Consider the following 17,181-nt stretch of genomic DNA (forward strand, 5'->3'; position numbering starts at 1 on the left):
CTCGCCAGCACGCCAGCCTTCAGGACCGTCTCCCGGAGGTTCCTCCTGCGCACCGCGGCGGTGCCCGTCAGGAAGTGCCTCAGTCCCACCCGCTCCTTCCACGTCCCCGTCAGCACGGTGTGCAGCGGCCGCCCCGGCCCCGGCGGCCCCGGCGACGACCGGTACGCGTCCACGAGGTGCACCGAGAGCCCATCGGCCCCCATGTACGCCATCGACAACTACGTCAACAGAAGGGCTGTGGATGGAGGCGCTACCCGAGGCGTTTGTTCGTTGCAGTGCACCGTGCGTTGCCGGTACTATACCTCGCTGTCGGGGCCGAGGTTCAGAGACTCGACCAGGCTGAAGAGGGCGAAGCGAGACGTGGAGGAGTTGCCCGCCACTACCCACAGCCGGTTGCCGCCCATCAGGCCCGCCGCGGAGCTCTGCAACCCACACGGCGTGGCGGTAGAAAGGGTTGCCCACCTCGCGGGCGGCCTGCCACCAACGCGTACCTTCTGCAGGACCTCGACGGCGTCCGGGCAGCTGGCGTGGAGGTACACGGCCACCGGCTCCCTGGCGGACTGCAGGACCTGCAGGGCGCCCGGAGCCGCGCGCGGCCTCTCCGACTCCCCAGGCCGCGGCGTGGCGACGTAGGTCGAGCCCTTCTGCGCGAAGGCGCGCTCCCAGGCCCAGCCGTCTGCCCGACACTTAAAAGTTAACTTTTAGTCGACTGGATGATCGAACTCGACTAGATGGGCGACGCTACCTTCCTTGCTGCAGAACACGCCGACGACGTGGTTCAAGCCCTTGTACTCCAACACGCTTTTCATGACCGGCACGCTGAGCTCCAGCTTGAGCGAGTGGCAGGCGACCACCCAGAGCGCCACCGCCAGCCCACATGAGGTGCCCACTTTCTAGTCCACGGTACACGTAAAGAACGTAACAAATGAAGAAAATCGAGCCGTGTAAAACAAAACCAATCACTGAAAAGGCGTAGAAAAACGCAGGATACATACCATGGCTGAACGCTGACACTTGGACCGTTCACCGTTTCTGCGGATGGCATTCCCCGTAACGTAAAACGTCCTTAGAATCGGTGCCTTGGACCGGCGGCCGAACGCGCCCCTCGCCCCGCCACTGGGGCCTCGTGGCGTGCATCCCGCGGCGCGTGGCGGCCTGGGCGAGAGGCGCTCTACTCGGCGTGTCCGCGCAGAAAGGACTCCGAGCAGGCCGTCGGCTCGGCGTCCGGGTGCCGCTTTCAGACACAGCCTCGTTCAATTTTTCAGCGGCGGCGCCAAGCGGTGCGGCCCCAGCCCGCGTTTCCCAAACGGCGCAGAGAGACCGCAACGCGTTGCCGTGCCACGGCCGCGTCGTGTTGTCACGATTGCGGCTTGTGCCTCATGCATATTGCAGCGCACCGCAGCAAAAAGGCATCAAGCCGAATACTGCCGCATGGAACGGGGCTTCGATCTGGGGGAGAGTTAGCCGGCGCACCGGTGGCCTTCCCTGGCAGTCAAGCTTGTGTTAAGTGAAATCAAAGCCTCCCATCTCTTTTTCTCCCGCTGCTTATTGTTTGCTAGTTCACTTCATCGTAGAACCAGTTTCTTTTTTCAAGGGTCGGGGATTTCAGGAAGGAAAACTACAGCTTTGTCATACTTATGCATTTAATTATAACCAAACAGGAAGTGGAAATAGTGGAGAAAAGACAATAGCTTTGCCCTATTAGCCTACTAAATATCATAAGCATGTAACAGACTGTTACTGAAAGATTAAAATTTAACAATATTAAAATGAATGCACCAAGATAAAAACCCGGCTCAATTACCACTAGGTTTGTGCACACCTCCATAGGACCAACTACTAATTGATGAAATTAAAACCCAGCACATTTGTGTTAAAAATAACCAGTCTATCATCTCTCAGCCATTGGGACTAATGCAACACACTGGGTTCATTGAGTAGCCTGACTTTAAAGCAGACCAACATAAAATTAATAGTACTGTTTCAAATCACAAAAACCAAATGTAACATGGGATTCATTTACATGCCAACATATAAAAATATATGAACAATAAATAAAACTAGCTTTAAAAGTTTTACAGGAGATTGAAAAGGAAGTACAAAATGGGGTAAAGCCAAATGGTGGACGCCATAGACATTCCCACGAATCTTGAGAATCCAAACCAGATTGTAGACAAGAAGGCAATTTGTACAAGGATGTTCAGCACGTAGAGACTGTAAAAAGAAAAAAGAATTAATTAAAAAAATTGTCTTAAACTTTTTAAAGGTATCACATAAAGCACCTACATAATTTTTTTTTTTTTTAAGATAAATGAAACAAACAACTCAGTAACTTTAGAGAGTAAAGTGTGGACTTACATTTTGTTTTTCTTCCTAGCAGCAGGAAGAGTCTTAAGCTCCTCATTGTTCAAATAGCGCCGCACTCCAGCTTGCATGTCCTCAAAGTAGTCACCCCATTGGATTGGGCGCACATCCAAACCAAACATTTCTTTGTCTGTAGAGTTCAAGGATTCATGTAAGGCGAGAGTTTTCTTGTTGTCAAAGAACCACTCCTGGAAGATGAACGGTGCGAGTCGTACAAGTGACTTGCTAACATTGGTGTGAAGTCGGACAAGGCTGGACATGTGACAAGACACAACAAAATAATTAACCAAAAGAAACATAAATATTAAAAGACCGTTTAGGTAAAAAATATTTTGAGATGAATCCTTACATAGGCCTTCCTCCCGCAAACATGGTTAGTGTATCAAAGAAGTAGGCTGGCATGAAATGGACAAATAAGGCTGAAAGTCGGAACAATGCGAGAGAGGGAACCAGCTTCAAAGAGGGATACCAAACAGCAGCCTTCAATGGCATAGAATTGAGCTGATTTTGAATTCGGTTTTCAATTGAAGCCCAGCGGAATGGATTGCAGGTACTGGATGTGAGGTGGTACACTGGCATTTCCTTAGGCCTAAGACAACAAAAGAGACAAGTTTGTGAGAGTTAATAATACGTAAATAAGAAAACTGATAGAAACAAGGGAACTTACTTATTTGTTGCTGTGTGCCAAGCAGCAACCAACATTTCATTAACAACAATATCAACTGGTATATAATCATAGACCAAGTGCTTGCCGACTGGGAGACGACGCACAACACCCTTTGCAGCACCCATGAAAAATCCAGATGGACCATTTTTAGAATTTATCCAGCCAGGCACAGGCTCCTTCCAGGCACAAGTAACTGCAGAGTTAGACACAATAATTAGCATTAACATTTAAAAAAAAAATACAGAAGGGTATGTCTAATAAAAAAAAGTTTCATACAGTGAAAGACTTACTCATGCTTGGCCTGACAACCACGGCAGGGAATTTCTGAAATCCTTTAGCAACTTCATGCTCAGCTAACGCTTTAGTAAAGGTGTAAGTATTAGGATGATTGCCTAGAACCCTGTAATCATGAACACATTAATACACACCTCCAATAAATAATTTTTATCACATTAGAAGAATAAATTGAAGACAACTTACTTGGGTGTTAGCTCTTCAAGTGCAGAATCATTCAGTGCTGCCACCATACCAATAATTTTCTCCGCATCATCAGGTACAGGGTAAAGTTTTTCATCAATTTGCACATGCAAATTTGAGTTCACATAAGCACTTGACACATGCACAAGAGCCTGTAAAAATTTTAATACAGATCAGACAAATACTTGCAAAAAAAAAAAACACTAGTTATGAGACAAATTTTACAGACCTTCAGCTTGGACATGCCACTGCACAGTTCAACGATGCGACGTGTTCCCAGCAGGTTGACATCGACAGTTGTCCGAAGGTTGGCTTCGAAATCCAGTGTGGCGGCGCAGTGGAACGCCACCTGCACCTTGTCCTGAAGCAGCTTCCTGTCCTCAGGGCTGAGGCCCAAGTTCTCCTCGCCAATCTCACCCGCGATGGGAATGATCTTCTTGAAAAGGTCCTTGCCATGCTTCTCAATCAGCTTCTCAAAGATCTAAACCACAAAAACAAAAAAAAAAAAAATTTAGTGGAAAGTTGTTGAGTCACATAAAACCGACCACCGTTAAATGCAAACAAGTTCTTAAACAAAACCATCTTGAAACAATAAACTTAAGCTGACCAGGTTCTTGGGGAACTCCTCGGCGCGCGAAGAGATGTCCTTGCCGCGTTTGGGCCGCATCAGGCAGTAAATGTTGCCCACGTCCGGGCAGCAGCGCAGCACCTTCTCCAGCAGGGCCACTCCCACGAAGCCCGTGGCGCCCGTGATGAACAGGTCGGCGCCCCGGTAGAACTCGGCCACCGCGCTGGCCATGGTGGAGCCTGCGGGGGAAAACAAAGGGAGACCGTCAGAGAGGATCACACTTTGATTTTGACACCTGGGCAAGGTGCATTCGTGCGTGCGCAGGCAGCGCAGTGTGGCAACGGCCGGCGCTGTTGCGTTCGGGTGCACTCCCCCTGCCCCTCCCCCTGCCGACATATCAGGTCGGCCCGACGGCCCCGCATGTAAGTACCGTACGTTGCGGGCCGGGCGGGCTAACCGGTGGACGGGCTGCGCGGGCCGGCTGGGCTGGGCTGGCGCAAGTCGCGAGGAGGCAAGGCGGAGGAAAGCGCAGCCCGACGGCAAAAGCGACAATGCAGCAATGCAGCGCCGTTAGCCGGGATCGAACTCGTGGCCCACACAGTGGCGCGCGAGGCGCCGCGCCAAATCCGGCGGAATCTTCCTTCCCCTCCTCGCCTCGTCTCGTCTCGCCTGAGGCGCATCCTGGCGCCGCGGGGCGCGGGCCGGACGGGCCGGAAGCGCGGGCTGCACTCCACCGCGAAGGGCCATGTGCGGGACGAGCCAGGCACTGCGGCACTCATTTCGCGGGAAGGGCACGACACTGGCTATTCCTGGCTTCGGCGCTTCGGCTATTGGCGTCGCTGGTTTCCGGCCGCCGGCCGCCCGTGACGCAAGTCACACCACGCGAAGCTCTCGGAGGCCCCTCGCGCCCCCGCCGTGACTACACTGTGACCACGCTGTGACCGCGGTGTGACCAGCAGCCCCCGGCCAGGCCGAAAAGCTTCACCGACAAGCTCCACTCCACCGCCAGCGCTCGGCGGCGAAGCTCCGCGGCGAATCTCCGCGAAGCGTGACGCCTCTGCAGCGTTGCGTCTGTCTCCGTCCAGCAAAGTGCATGCGCGTGCGGCATGGCCGGCATGGTGGGGTCGTGGCGGTCGTGGCTGGGCGCACCGGGCAACGCCGGCCGGCGCAGCGGGCGCAGCAACGCGCAAAAACAATGTTGGTTCAGACATTCACACCGCGCGGAAGGAGACTCTGGAGACTCCGACGCACGGCAGCAGAAGTGCACTGCACTCTGCACTCGCTCCTGGCCGTCTCGTCTCGACCCAGTGCGTCCGTCGGCCACTCCACTCGCCGGCCGGTTTGCAGGGCCGGGCCGGGCCTCGCCGGAGGCACCTGAGGCAGGCATGCCAGCCGGCTTGGTGCCCGGCCCTGCCCGGCCTCACAAAGACTAACACTCAAAACCGAATTTCCTGGACCGGGGGACGCAGAAATGACGCCACCGCGCGGCCGCCGCCGACCCAGTCTAAAGTTCGCGGTTCGGAGGCCGGGCAGGCGTCCCCGCGGAATGAAGGATGGACGCAGGGAGGGAAGGCCGCGGCCGCGTCGCCTCCTGGATAACCAGGCCGCAATCTTGGACGCAAACCGACGCAAATTATTCCCGCACTCCGGGTAAAATTCAAGCGCACGCGACGCTCTCCGAGGCGGCGTTTAGCACAGTGCAGGAGCAGCTCCGATTCAATCAAACCGGTCCCACCTGTTCAAGGTCGCCAGGGCAGTCCAGAACCTTGATGGCTAGTCCAGTGGCCTGGGTCCACCTCCGCGTGGAAGGACTATCACTATCACGCTAAGGTTCACTAGAGGCCACCGCCTCGCAGTGTCTCAGGGGGCCTCTGCGTCTGGGTTCAAAGTCCCAGACGGTCCCAGACGCGGAGCTCACGCCCCCGCCCACCCCCTGGATGTCTCGAGCCTGACGTCACCGAGTTCGGTCGTTCGGCTTGTTTGACCGCCGCGTTAGAGTCCTCAGCACCGCGCCAGCGAAGCCACAATTATGGCAGAGAGACGCTTGAGTCTCCAAGAGACGCGACAAGACGTCACGCCATCAGATAAAAAAAAAGAAAAAAAATCGAATGAGTGGAAAAAGAATACACACAGCGACGACAGGCATCCATCCTGCCGCTTCCGTTCAGAATAATCACACCGCGCGGCCAACCACCACACAATCAGGATCCAGTGGGGGCGGGAAAAAAATCCTGGCCGCAACGATCTGTGATTGGATAAAGTCTAAATTAAGCCACGTCCCAAGCGAAAGCTCAGAGAGGAACCATCAAATCGCCCAAACGAAAGCGTTACATTTTCCAAAGTACACATATGGGTCGGGCTGGGTCAGGAGGTTGGCGTTTGGCGTTCCCAGTTCAAGGTGGCCACAGCAAGTGGCCGCAGATTCGGCGGGAAAAAGATCCAGGCTCGTTTTGCATATTCCCAGCCGCACAGACCGGCCGGCCGGCCGGCCGGCCACGTGCGACTCGCCTCGACCGAGTGGTCCGAGTGCAGGCCAGGTTCGGCGCCACTTCCTGGTCGAGGCCGAGGTCGTGGCCGAGCCCGAACAGTGGAGTCGTCGCTCTGTCTCTCCCGTCATCATGCGGTGTTCGCAGGGGTGCGAGAGAGACAGAGCGGAACGGCGGAATCCGTCTGCAGCCCGAAAACGCTTTTGGCCCCCAATCACGTCCGCGACTCCACGACGAGACCGCCGTTCCATTCCGAGCCATTCGCAGGACGTCCTTGGCCTGCCGCCACGCCCGCAGCCCGCCCAGCCGACCCAGCGTCAGGACGACCGCGACGGCCCTACTGTGGCGGCCCTACGGTTGACGAGCAGGTGAGGAGGACGACGAGGAGGACGCCGGCACCGCAAGGACGCGGCGGCGCCCCGCAACCACCACAATGAGGCCTCAATGGAGCCGGGTCCCGTCAAAGGCCCCTGTCATCGCCGAGAGTGCGAGAGAGACAGCTGCCAGACTGCCGCCGTCGCCGCTGCGAGTGCGAGAGAGACAGCGCCACAGCCGCCGCCGGCAGCAGCGCCACGGGGGGCGTTCAGCCCGCTTACACGCCCTTAATCCATCACACACGCACACACAGGTGCAGCACAAAGCCGGAGGGGCCCGGGGCGGGTCACGGTCGACGCCAAGAAAGCCACGAGGGAAGTACCTCCGCCGCAGCCCGGGCCGCAGCTACGCCCCGCCGACTATGAGCAGTGCAGCGGGTCGGGCCGGGGGCCGCATGCCGGAATGCGACTCTGCTGAAGCCACGCGATGCGCCGGGACACGACACGGGACAAGCGGCAGCTAGCGGCAGCCCGGCCGCGCTTGCGAGGACTCGCACTCGTCCTCGCACTCAGGTGGCGTCCGGTCCCGCGGGGGAGCGAGAGAGACAGAGCGACAAACCGCTGTGCGGAATCAGCGGCCCGGCGGCCTGGCCAAGCAGTGCGTCGCCCCCGGCCAGTGCCCTGCCGCTGCCCTGGCGCCCTGGTCCTGGACGCAGCCCCGTGCCCAAGTGCCGTCGTGGAAATCTCCCAGACGGCCCTACCTCCGTTATATGGCTACGCGTGGAAATGAATGGCCCCTCATCCCTCGGATCCTGCATTGGGCACGGCGGCGTCGCGGCGAACGAGGGGACTGCGCCTAAGCGGCCTGGCCTGGGCGAGGATAGGCAAGGCTCTCTTCGTCCCGCCGAGCCGCACCATTTACGGACGGCCCCCTCGAGAGCCCCACCGCCAAGTCGCCTCTGTTTGCGCGGCCTGAAAGTTGGCCGGTGCCTGAGTGGCCATGTGCGCGAGTCTCGGCTCTCCTCTGGCGAAATGTTGTTTGAAGATGGACAGACCGAACACACTTAGTCAACAGAATTGCGACAAACTTTGACGCAGAGGTAGGAGGGAAAAGGTATCCGCTACAGTTACGTACTCCTGAGCCTATCATGGTGTACGCTTAATTGATGCAAACCATAAATACTAGAAGGGTAGAAAAGACAAACAAAGAAAAGTAAAGGATGGTTTTACAATATAAAGGAAATACCCGACCAATAATGCTTCTCTTGAATTTCCAGGGTGTGCTAGTGCATGCATTTACTTGTACTTGTAGCCTTCTTGTCAGATTATACTTTTGCAAGTAAGACAGAATACCAACGCTTCACAAATGCAGTCATATTATTGCAATGGAAATTATTGAGTTATGATTTAGATCCAATTACTTTGATCTACAAGAAGTAAATATTAATTGAACCGCATCAATTGAATGAATGACTGAATGAATGAGTTATGAATGAATGAATGGATGGATGGATGGGAACAATAGGCCAGTGACATTTAGTTGAGCGTACATCCAAAAGCAAAATCAAAACAAGTGAACATTGCACAAAGCCTCAGTATGTAATAACTAAAGACTTATGCATATATTTTTACTGCAAGAGACAGAATTCAGTGAAAAAGTACTGAGGGAAACTGAAAGTGCAACTTTCACAATGGCCCCCCCTGACTGTCAAACCTAACCTGCACAAGGTTTTTAAAGTCCAACCAACCGGTTCCTCCCGAATGATGGAATAATCCAGGCAGATAATGTTGAGCGGAAAAGGAGCCAAAATCCGAACCGGTGAAAAACTCACCTCAAAACAAGTCACCGTCACTGGAAAAGAGGGCGTCGGCGAGTTTGACAGAAGGGGCCCCAAACGCCGGACGGAGGATGCAGTGGCGCGAGATGTCCTGAGCCCTGCGAGCTCGGTACTGCGTGCAGCGTGACTACGACCGAATAACCCGTTCTGTCGGTAACCTCACCGTAACCCGTCTGTCTGTGTGGCGGGGCGTCGGCGAAGCTGAGAGGCCCAACCCACGTACCGGCGGGGACCTGGAAAACGACGAAGAAGACGAAGGGAGAGCAGGGAGAGGTCGGATAAAGGGGGAGAAAGAGGGAACCGTTGCCGCGAGCCGCGGTTGTGGTGGGGGAAGAGCCTGGCCAACCAGAGGACGCCGACTTGTAGCTCTCCAAAACGGCAACATGAAAAGATAAAAAAAGATATTTTAAATGTTTCGCTCTAAAAATTTCTGGCAGACATAGGACTAAAGCGTTATACCAATGACCTTGAATGCTTTTCCAATTTGTATAAGCCCATATTCCAAAAGCTTTATGTAGATCGGAGGAACTTAAACGATGAATGAGAAGTGTGTGCAGTGGATAAGCCAAAAAGGCGCTAAACTTTGAATCGACAATTAGAGGCGACACTGCGACACCTAATACCGTGTTTTCTTTAGGAGAATAAACGCTCTGAGACCAAAAGTTTGAACCTAATTTTGAACTGCTTGCACGATTAAAATTCAATTGTGGAATGGAAGTGGGACGTGGGGGTGGGTTTTGTAACGATACTTAAACACAGAAAAAAGTAAACTTCAACAATATAATAAACCAATATGTACAAAAATATAAATTAATAGTGATTCAACAAACAAATGGGTACTGTTTCATAGAAACTACAGGTCAGATTCTCAAATATCATAACAATAAACAACGAAAGCGAAATGCAGGACAGCTGTTTAAATCCAGATGAAGAGCAGCATGAAGACGGCGGCGAAGACGAGTCCGGCGATCCAGCCGAGGAGGGCCGACGCGGGCCAGGCCACGACGACGAACAGCAGCAGGTGGCTGAACCAGTGCACCAGTCGCCAGCTGCAACAGGGACATGTCAGCGGAGGTCCGCGGGGCGGTAAAGGCGATCAAGTGAAGAGGCCACGCCACTGTACTCACATGCGCAGCTCCTTGGCGGCGCGGGGCAGTGTGTCCAGGGTCTCCTTGTGGTAGTGCTCCCGCACGCCCAGCACGCACCGCTCGAAGTACTCGGGCCACGTGTAGTTGGCCGGGTCGAAGTAGAAGCTCTCCCTGTCGGCGGGGCTCAGCCTCGACGCCAGGTCCGCCATGCCCTCGGTCCGGAACCGCCACTCGTTGCCGGTGAACATGCGTACGAGCTGCATGCCCGTCAGGAACTTGCGCTGGATGTCGAACAGCCTGTCGAAGAGAGAGGGTGGCATCGTGAGCATCGTGATCGGAGCTGAGGCGCGGCGCAGGCAACACTCCGCACAGGTGAGCGAGTTGTGTTGCCTACCCGCGGCCCTGCAGGCGCGCGGCGCGCAGCCCATCAGTATTCTAGTCTCCATCAAGAGACTTATTTCCAGTCAGTTTCCGGGTAACATCGGATCTCGCAGCCTCCCGGGGGCGCCGAGGCTGGGCGCCCCGCCGCCAACAATATGGCCCCCATTGTTGCGTTACCGGACGATTCCGCATTCCGCCACTTGTCCCGCCCATCGCGGCAGGGGTTTTTAGATTTTTATTGTCATGCTGTTTTGTTTCGGGTTTTAGTTCTAAGAGAGTGCAGCGGGCCACCAGCGCGGCGCGCATCGGGTGGGAGTCGCACGGGCGGAGGGCTGTCCGACGAGACCTCAGTCAACAGCAAGACCTCGGCCTCGGCCAGCATGAAGTACTTCAAGGCCAAGAGCAGCGACGCGCGCGACGCGGCCAGCAAGAGCAAGCGGAAGGCCGGGCAGGAGGCCGCGGCCGCGCAGGGCGACGACGACCAGCCCCAGTGCAGTGAGTGAGCCTCCCTTCTCCCTTCTCCCTTCCGCGGTGGGTCCTGCCGGCGCGCAGCTAGTGCACTCGATGGCGGTCCCCAGGCACGGCGGCGAGCGCCAAGTGGCAGCAGGACAAGGCCAAGGACCCCTACCGCCGCCAGAGGATCCCCTTGTGGAAGCGGGGCAAGGCCCCCGCCGCCACCGCCGCCCCGCAGCCCCTCGGTGCGGCCGGCGACGTGCGCGTGAGCGTGAGTACCCTCGTGGTGCCCTGCAGGGTGCGTGCCGGGCTGGCACTGCACTGCTTTGTTTTGATTTCACGCAGACGACAAAGGAAGACAAGCCGTCCAGGAGGCAGGACGCCGAGCAGGGGAATGCGGCGACCGAGGCCGCGGAGGCCGTCGAAGAGGTGGTGTCCGTCAACGCGGAGCAGCAGACCTCGGACACCGAGCTGAACCTGGACGAGCCGCTCGAGGAGTACACCGTCAAGTACACGCCGTCCGATGAGGCCACGGCCTCCACCTCTGGCCTGTCAGTCAGGCCACCCATAGCAGAGGAAGAGGATGACGACAGCGACACGGACGACTCGGCCTCGGCCTCCGCCACGGCGTCAGGCATAGCACCTTCCATGGCGGTGAGAGATCCTCTGCACACAGCTATTTTGCCGTGGAATCCTCCCAAACGAAACAAAACAAAATGCGGCGTTGTCTCGTTTAGACGCCGTCACTCTCAATACCGGACAGCGAAGCCTCGGCGAGGCTCTCGGGCGAGCTGTCGGCGCTCACCAGCTTGATGGGGATGTCGTCGGGGACGGCCCTGGGGGCGGGGACCGCGGGGACGTCCAAGGCGGCGCCCAATGCGGACAGCAACGCGGCCGCAGAGGACGACGGGGAGGGCGTGCGCGCTTGGCAGCGGGGCATCCTGGGGAGGCTGACCAGGGCCAGGCAGCGCAGGGACATCCGGTTAAACAGGAAGGTTGGTTGGCCGGTCCTCCACCCGGCGGCTCACCCTGGTTGAACCACGCTGACACACTGGTGACCCTCCAGGAGGTGCTGAGCATGCAAGTGGTCTTGGAGGCCGTGCTCAAGCAGTACATGGCCCTTAGCAGGGAGATCGAATCCGTGAAGGCGAACCTACAGGTGCGCTCAGCTTGTTTTCGCGGAGCTGAAAGCTCATCGAAAATTCAAATGGTTGCGACTGGCGAGGCAGCGGCGGCTTGCCAAGGCCAACTCGCTCCATCACACGGCATTGCCTCGTAAAACATGCACTAGAAGAGGAGCGACTTGGACATTGTTCGGTGCGCCGAGTGCGTCGGTGTCTCTAATGGCCTTTGGGAATACCCTTCTACAGTGGGAGTCGGTGGAGCCGGTGTCGCTGAGCAGGGCGCTGTCGCGGCTGCAGACGGAGCGCCGCGAAGAGTCAGCCGCCCTGGCCAAGATGCTGGCCTGCAAGGACAAGGAGGTGCACAGCCTGCAGGCGAACGTGGGCAACCTGCGCGCCGCCACCAACACCCTGCAGCAGCAGGTACGCGTCGCGGTGCGGCCGCCGCTCCGGAGAGGCTCGCCCACCACTGCAGTGCCTGGTGGTGGCGCAGGTGTCCATTCTGGAGCAGAGCTGTCGCGAGAAGGACGTCGACCTGAAGAAGGCCGCCAACGCCCTGGCCCAGCTGTACGCCACGCACAAGGCGACCATCCACGAGCAGCAGAGGCGGCACGACGAGGCCATGGCCGAGGCCGTCAAGGCCAAGGACGCACTGCAGCGCCAGGTGGAGGCGCAGTGCGTGGCGCACGCCGCGGCTCTGGCCGAGGCCAACGCGCGCCAGCAGGCCGAGACCGCCGCTCACCAGCAGGCCGTCGACGCGCTGCTCGCCACGAAGCAGCTTGAGGTATGTTCATGACACCAGCGGCAGTTCCTCTCTTTTCGGTGCCTCTTGAACCAGCCCTCTGCCATGCCTGCGCAGGTGGACGAGGTCCTGGCCAAGCACGAGGAGTGCCTGGCCGAGCTGCGCGCCGAGCTGAGCACGGTGCGGACGGACGCCGCGGCCTCCGAGTCGCGCTACGAGATGGAGAGCATGCGGCTGAGCCGCGCGCTCACCGAGAAGGAGGCGCACCTGGGGCGCCTGCTGGCCACCGTGGAACAGCTCAACTCCACGCACGACGGCGAGCTCAAGGCGCTGCGGGCCGAGCTCCGCGACCACGAGCGCGCCCTCCGCGCCGCGCGGACCGATGCGCAGACCCGCGGCGACGCCCTCGCGGCCCGTGACGCGGAGCTGGTCGCCTTGCGCGCCGAACAGGAGACCGTCATGGTGATGGTCAGCAAGGCACTCAGCCTGCGCGACAACGACTCACAGCACCTGCGCGACGCCATGGAGTCCATGCGCAAGGATTACGAGCGCCAGCAGCAGTCGCTGCGCAACGCCACGGATATCCTGCAGTCGCAGAGGGACGTCGAGGCGCTGTCCTACTCGCAGACCATCAACGAGAAGGACCTCCGCATCAGCGACCTGATGATCGAACTGCAAAACAACAGCGCGGCGCTGCAGGACGCGCAACACCGCCTGCAGCTGGCCCTGGAGGGGCAGCAACGCGCCGACGAGGCCCACGCCGTGCTGCTCAAGACGGTCGAGGCCATGAACGGCCAGCAGGAGGACCTGACGCACCGGCTGAACGTCGCGTACAGCCAGATGCACGCCCTCGACGCGGAGCGGGCCGACTTGATGGCGACGCACCAGGCCGAGATGGCCCGCATGCACGGCGTCCTGGCCGAGCACCAGCAGAACACCAACCTGGAGATCGAGCGCCTGCGCAGGGACCTGCAGCAGGGCGGCACCGAGGCGGACGGCCTCCGTCGGGCACTCAAGGACCTGCAGCAGAGCAGCGGCGCGCAGATCGCCAACCTGCAGAAGGCGCTGAAGGACTCCCACAAGGGCGGCGCCGAGGCCGACAGCCTCCGCAAGGCGCTGGACGAGCAGCGGCACGCGAGCGCGGCCGCGGCGGACGAGCTGCGCAGGGAGATGCAGACCCTCCACGACGGCCACCTGGCGGAGCTGCAGCGCCTGCAGGCGGCCCTGGACGACGCGCGGCGCAAGCACAAGGCGGACGGCGACCACTTCCGCGGGGCCCTGCACGAGAAGGACGTCCAGATCCGCGACCTGACGGACCGCTTCGTCAACTACCGGCGGCAGGAGGAGGAGGCGCGGTGCGAGCTGGAGGCCCGCAACGAGGGGCTGCTGGCCGAGGCGCAGGCCCACGAGAAAGAAATCGCTGTTTTAAAAAACTCCGTCAGCCAAATGAGGAACTCGCACCGGGAGCGCAAGGCCGAGCTGGACAAGAAGGCCGCCGAGGCGACCGAGCTCCACAATGCGCTGCTGAAGCACAAGCAGGTCGTGGAGGAGGCGCGCGCCGAGTGTCGGGAGCTGCAGGAGCGCGGCCGCCAAGCCGACAGGGCGCGCGCGCAGCACGAGGCGGAGCTCGCGAAGCTGAAGCAGGCCGTGGAGGAGAAGGACGAGCAGATTAACGACATGGTCAGGGAGCGTGCGCTGCTGCAGACGGAGAGGGACAGCCTTCGCGCCGACACGGACCACTACACCAAGCAGAGGGAGAACTTCCAGGTCTGTGGGGGTTCCACGTATGCAAAGCGTGGCCGAGGCGTCCTCCGTGACGCGGCTCGTCTTGCCGGCAGGTCGTGCTGGAGGAGAAGGAGCGGGAGGTGCGGGCACTGCGCGACAAGCTGGCCCGCCTGCAGGCGCGCGTCGACAGCGACCGCGCCGAGCTGGTCAAGGGGGCCGCGGACGCCGCCGAGGAGTCGGAGCGCCTGCGTGCGGAGCGGGACGCGGCCGTGGAGCAGCGGGAGGCGCTGGTCGCCAAGTTCTCCAAGCTGTTCAAGGTGGTGCGGCGGTCCTTCGACCGGCGGACGTCTGAGCGCGCGGCGCTCGAACAGTCGCTCGCGGAGTCGCGCGCCGCCGCGGCCGTGGCGCAGGACAAGCTGGACAGTGCACTGCAGAGCCACCAAGCCGAGAAGGACAAGGTGAGGTGTACGACGGTACCGCTTGTCATCGCCAAGGCTCCCTTGCTCAACCCGCCTTGCTTTCCGCAGGTGATGAAGATGATGCTGGGCAAGGACAACGACATGAAGCAGCTTCGCGAGAACCTGCACCAGTACGAGGACCACCTGCGCAGCACCAAGGAGGAGATGGACGCCACGGTCGCGGTGCTGAAGCGCAAGCTCCAGCGCCGCGACGCCGAGCTGCAGCGCCGGGACGTGGAACTGCAGCGTCGCGACGCCGACCTCCAGCGCCTGGAGGCAGAGGCCCAACAGCTGCAGCAGGCCCAGCAAGCGGCACTGGAGCGCGCCGCGGCGCTGGAGAGCGTCGTGCAGGACGGCCAGAAGCGCATCGGCGAGCTGGAGCTGGAACTCGACCTGGGCCGCACCGTGCTCAAGAAGAACACGGAGGACTGCCGCGTCCGCGTGGAGAAGCTGCAGCAGCAAGTGGAGAACGTGCGCCAGGAGCGCAACGCCGAGATGACGCTCCTCAAGGACTCCATGATGCGCCTGGAGGACGAGCTGATCACGCGCGACCGACAGATGGAGCTCGCCAAGGCCGAGAACGGCCGCCAGATGGCGCTGCTGCAGCGCGCGCTCAGCGACCGCCAGGACGACACGGAGAGGCTCACGGACACGGTGGAGCGGCTGCAACGCGAGAACGACGCCCTGCACGCCAAGGAGGAGGAACTCCGGCGGGCCATGGAGTACCTCAAGGACGAGAACGTCGAGGACGCTCGCGGCAAGGACGAGCAAATGCTGGTGATGGCCCAGGAGCAGCGCCACCTTATGGACGAAGTCGTCAGCGCCAAGGACGCGGAGATCGCCGCGCTCAAGAGCGCCTTGCAGGACCCCCACGCAGTGCGCGAGAGGGACGCCAAGATCGCCAACCTGGAGGAGCAGCAACGCTTCATGGCCGAGGTCGTCAGCGCCAAGGACGCGGAGATCGCCGCACTCAAGTACGTCGCGCAGGATCCCCAGGCCATACGGGAAAAGGACTCCAGGATCGCTGCACTGGAAGAAGAGCACCGCCGCATGGCCGAGGCCCTGCAGGAGGCCGTGCGCCGGGACGGCGAGGCGCAGCGCCTCATGGCAGAGGCCCTGCAGCAGGCGGCGCGCGATAGGGAGCAGCAGATCGCGACGCTGCAGGACGCGGCGCGCCGCAAAGACCAGCAGATCGTCGACTTGGAGGAGGCCGTGAACGCCCTCAAGGCCGGCCTCGACCTGGACGTGTTGAAGCTCAAGGACATGCTGAGCGACTGTGAGAACGAGAAGCTGCAGTTGTCCGCCAGGGCGTCCATGCTGGAGGCCCAGCTGGAGGACCAGGTGTCGCTCATGGCGCGCCAGATCGCGGATCGCGACGACGAGATCCGCGCGCTGACCGACGCCAAGGCGGGCTTCGAGAAGGCCAACAGCGACCTGGCCGAGGAGAACGTGCAGCTGCTCAACGTGATGCACCGCATGCAGAAGGAGCGGCAGGACGAGATGCAGCACACCGTGAGGACGACGCACAGCGCGCTGCGGGCCAACGAGGGGCGCTTGGACCGGCTGCGCGACGAGGCCGCCGAGGCAGAGGCCCTGAGGAAGCGCGCCGAGCTGGCGGAGGCCGAGCTGCAGAGGCTGCGCGACGAGGTCCAGCGGGTGGATTTTTTGGAAAAGCAGCGCGCCGCCGACCGCCAAAAAGAAGCCGATGAGGCCGCCGTGGCCAAGGCCGCGTCCGAGGCCGCGGAGCGTGACAACGCCAAGAAGGAGGCCGAGCTTAAGGTGCTGAATCTCACCGCCGAAGCTCTGAAGCAGGAGCTGCGCGCGCTCCAGGCCCGCAGCGAGGAGGGCGATGGGGCATCCCTTGAGAAACAGCTGCGCTCCAGAGAGATGGAGGTCGACAAGCTGAAGCAGACGGTGGAGGCTCTGCGTACTGACCTCACCATTCAGAAGCAGCTGCTGCTCACATTCCACGAGGGCCGAGCCTACTTGGGGGCGCCGTCGGAGCACGACGCCCTGTCCAGGACCGCCCGGGTCCTCCGCGACCTCCACAACACCGCCGAGCTGACCGCCCTGCCCCAGGACGGCGACCACCGTTCCGCCGTCCGACCCTACCCGCACCGCCGGCCAATGTTCGAGCTCAAGAGGACGGCCTCCGAGGGCGACCACTTGGACATAGACGAGATGTGCGGCCTGAACTTGCTGAGCGGAGTGACCACGCCGTCGTCCATCACCGTCAGCTCCAGGACCATGTCGCAACTGTCCACCACGTCCAACAGCCGGCCGCCACCACCGCCGGCGAGCACCTTGATGCTGTGAAAGCTCCGCCTTGACTTGTGTTTTGTGTGTCCGTTGTACCTGTGTTAGTGTCCTAGACCCTGTCCTTGTCCATGTGCTGTGTGTACGACTTGTATGTTTAAATCGCCCCTCCCCTTTGTTTGTACTTACCGCCCCTTGTACGAGAGCTGCAGCAACCGAAATAAAACCCTGACCCTATGCCGC

General features: G+C 59.6%; 3 protein-coding genes across 4 annotated transcripts; 1 reads left to right on the top strand and 2 right to left on the bottom strand.

Annotated features, from left to right (window-relative positions):
- Positions 1–1,878: 1,878 nt before the first annotated feature.
- Positions 1,879–8,994, bottom strand: LOC117641542 (putative fatty acyl-CoA reductase CG8306). 2 transcript variants are annotated; one of them, XM_034378973.1, is made up of 9 exons: positions 8,709–8,994; positions 4,116–4,315; positions 3,738–3,989; positions 3,512–3,660; positions 3,322–3,431; positions 3,032–3,224; positions 2,714–2,953; positions 2,359–2,616; positions 2,076–2,214 (listed from the first exon to the last, which is right to left on the bottom strand). In XM_034378973.1, the coding sequence occupies exons 2-9, from the start codon at positions 4,305–4,307 to the stop codon at positions 2,076–2,078; spliced, it is 1,533 nt and encodes a 510-aa protein (XP_034234864.1). In that variant the 5' UTR covers positions 4,308–4,315; positions 8,709–8,994. The 2 variants fall into 2 exon arrangements, with proteins under 2 accessions (XP_034234865.1, XP_034234864.1); XM_034378974.1 differs by lacking the exon at positions 8,709–8,994 and having other exon boundaries at positions 1,879–2,214; positions 4,116–4,307.
- A 559-nt stretch (positions 8,995–9,553) lies between these two features.
- LOC117641545 (fatty acyl-CoA reductase 2-like) lies at positions 9,554–10,295 on the bottom strand. The gene is made up of 3 exons (XM_034378978.1): positions 10,197–10,295; positions 9,842–10,099; positions 9,554–9,763 (listed from the first exon to the last, which is right to left on the bottom strand). The coding sequence occupies exons 2-3, from the start codon at positions 10,063–10,065 to the stop codon at positions 9,631–9,633; spliced, it is 357 nt and encodes a 118-aa protein (XP_034234869.1). The 5' UTR covers positions 10,066–10,099; positions 10,197–10,295; the 3' UTR covers positions 9,554–9,630.
- A 2-nt stretch (positions 10,296–10,297) lies between these two features.
- Positions 10,298–17,165, top strand: LOC117641124 (myosin-1B-like). The gene is made up of 11 exons (XM_034378237.1): positions 10,298–10,681; positions 10,756–10,865; positions 10,982–11,290; positions 11,374–11,631; positions 11,703–11,795; positions 12,007–12,180; positions 12,251–12,541; positions 12,638–14,266; positions 14,338–14,682; positions 14,752–15,432; positions 15,679–17,165. The coding sequence occupies exons 1-11, from the start codon at positions 10,339–10,341 to the stop codon at positions 16,996–16,998; spliced, it is 5,553 nt and encodes a 1,850-aa protein (XP_034234128.1). The 5' UTR covers positions 10,298–10,338; the 3' UTR covers positions 16,999–17,165.
- Positions 17,166–17,181: the final 16 nt, after the last annotated feature.

The sequence above is a fragment of the Thrips palmi genome, unplaced genomic scaffold, assembly GCF_012932325.1.
Source record: "Thrips palmi isolate BJ-2018 unplaced genomic scaffold, TpBJ-2018v1 HiC_scaffold_15, whole genome shotgun sequence".
NCBI classification, from domain to species: domain Eukaryota; kingdom Metazoa; phylum Arthropoda; class Insecta; order Thysanoptera; family Thripidae; genus Thrips; species Thrips palmi.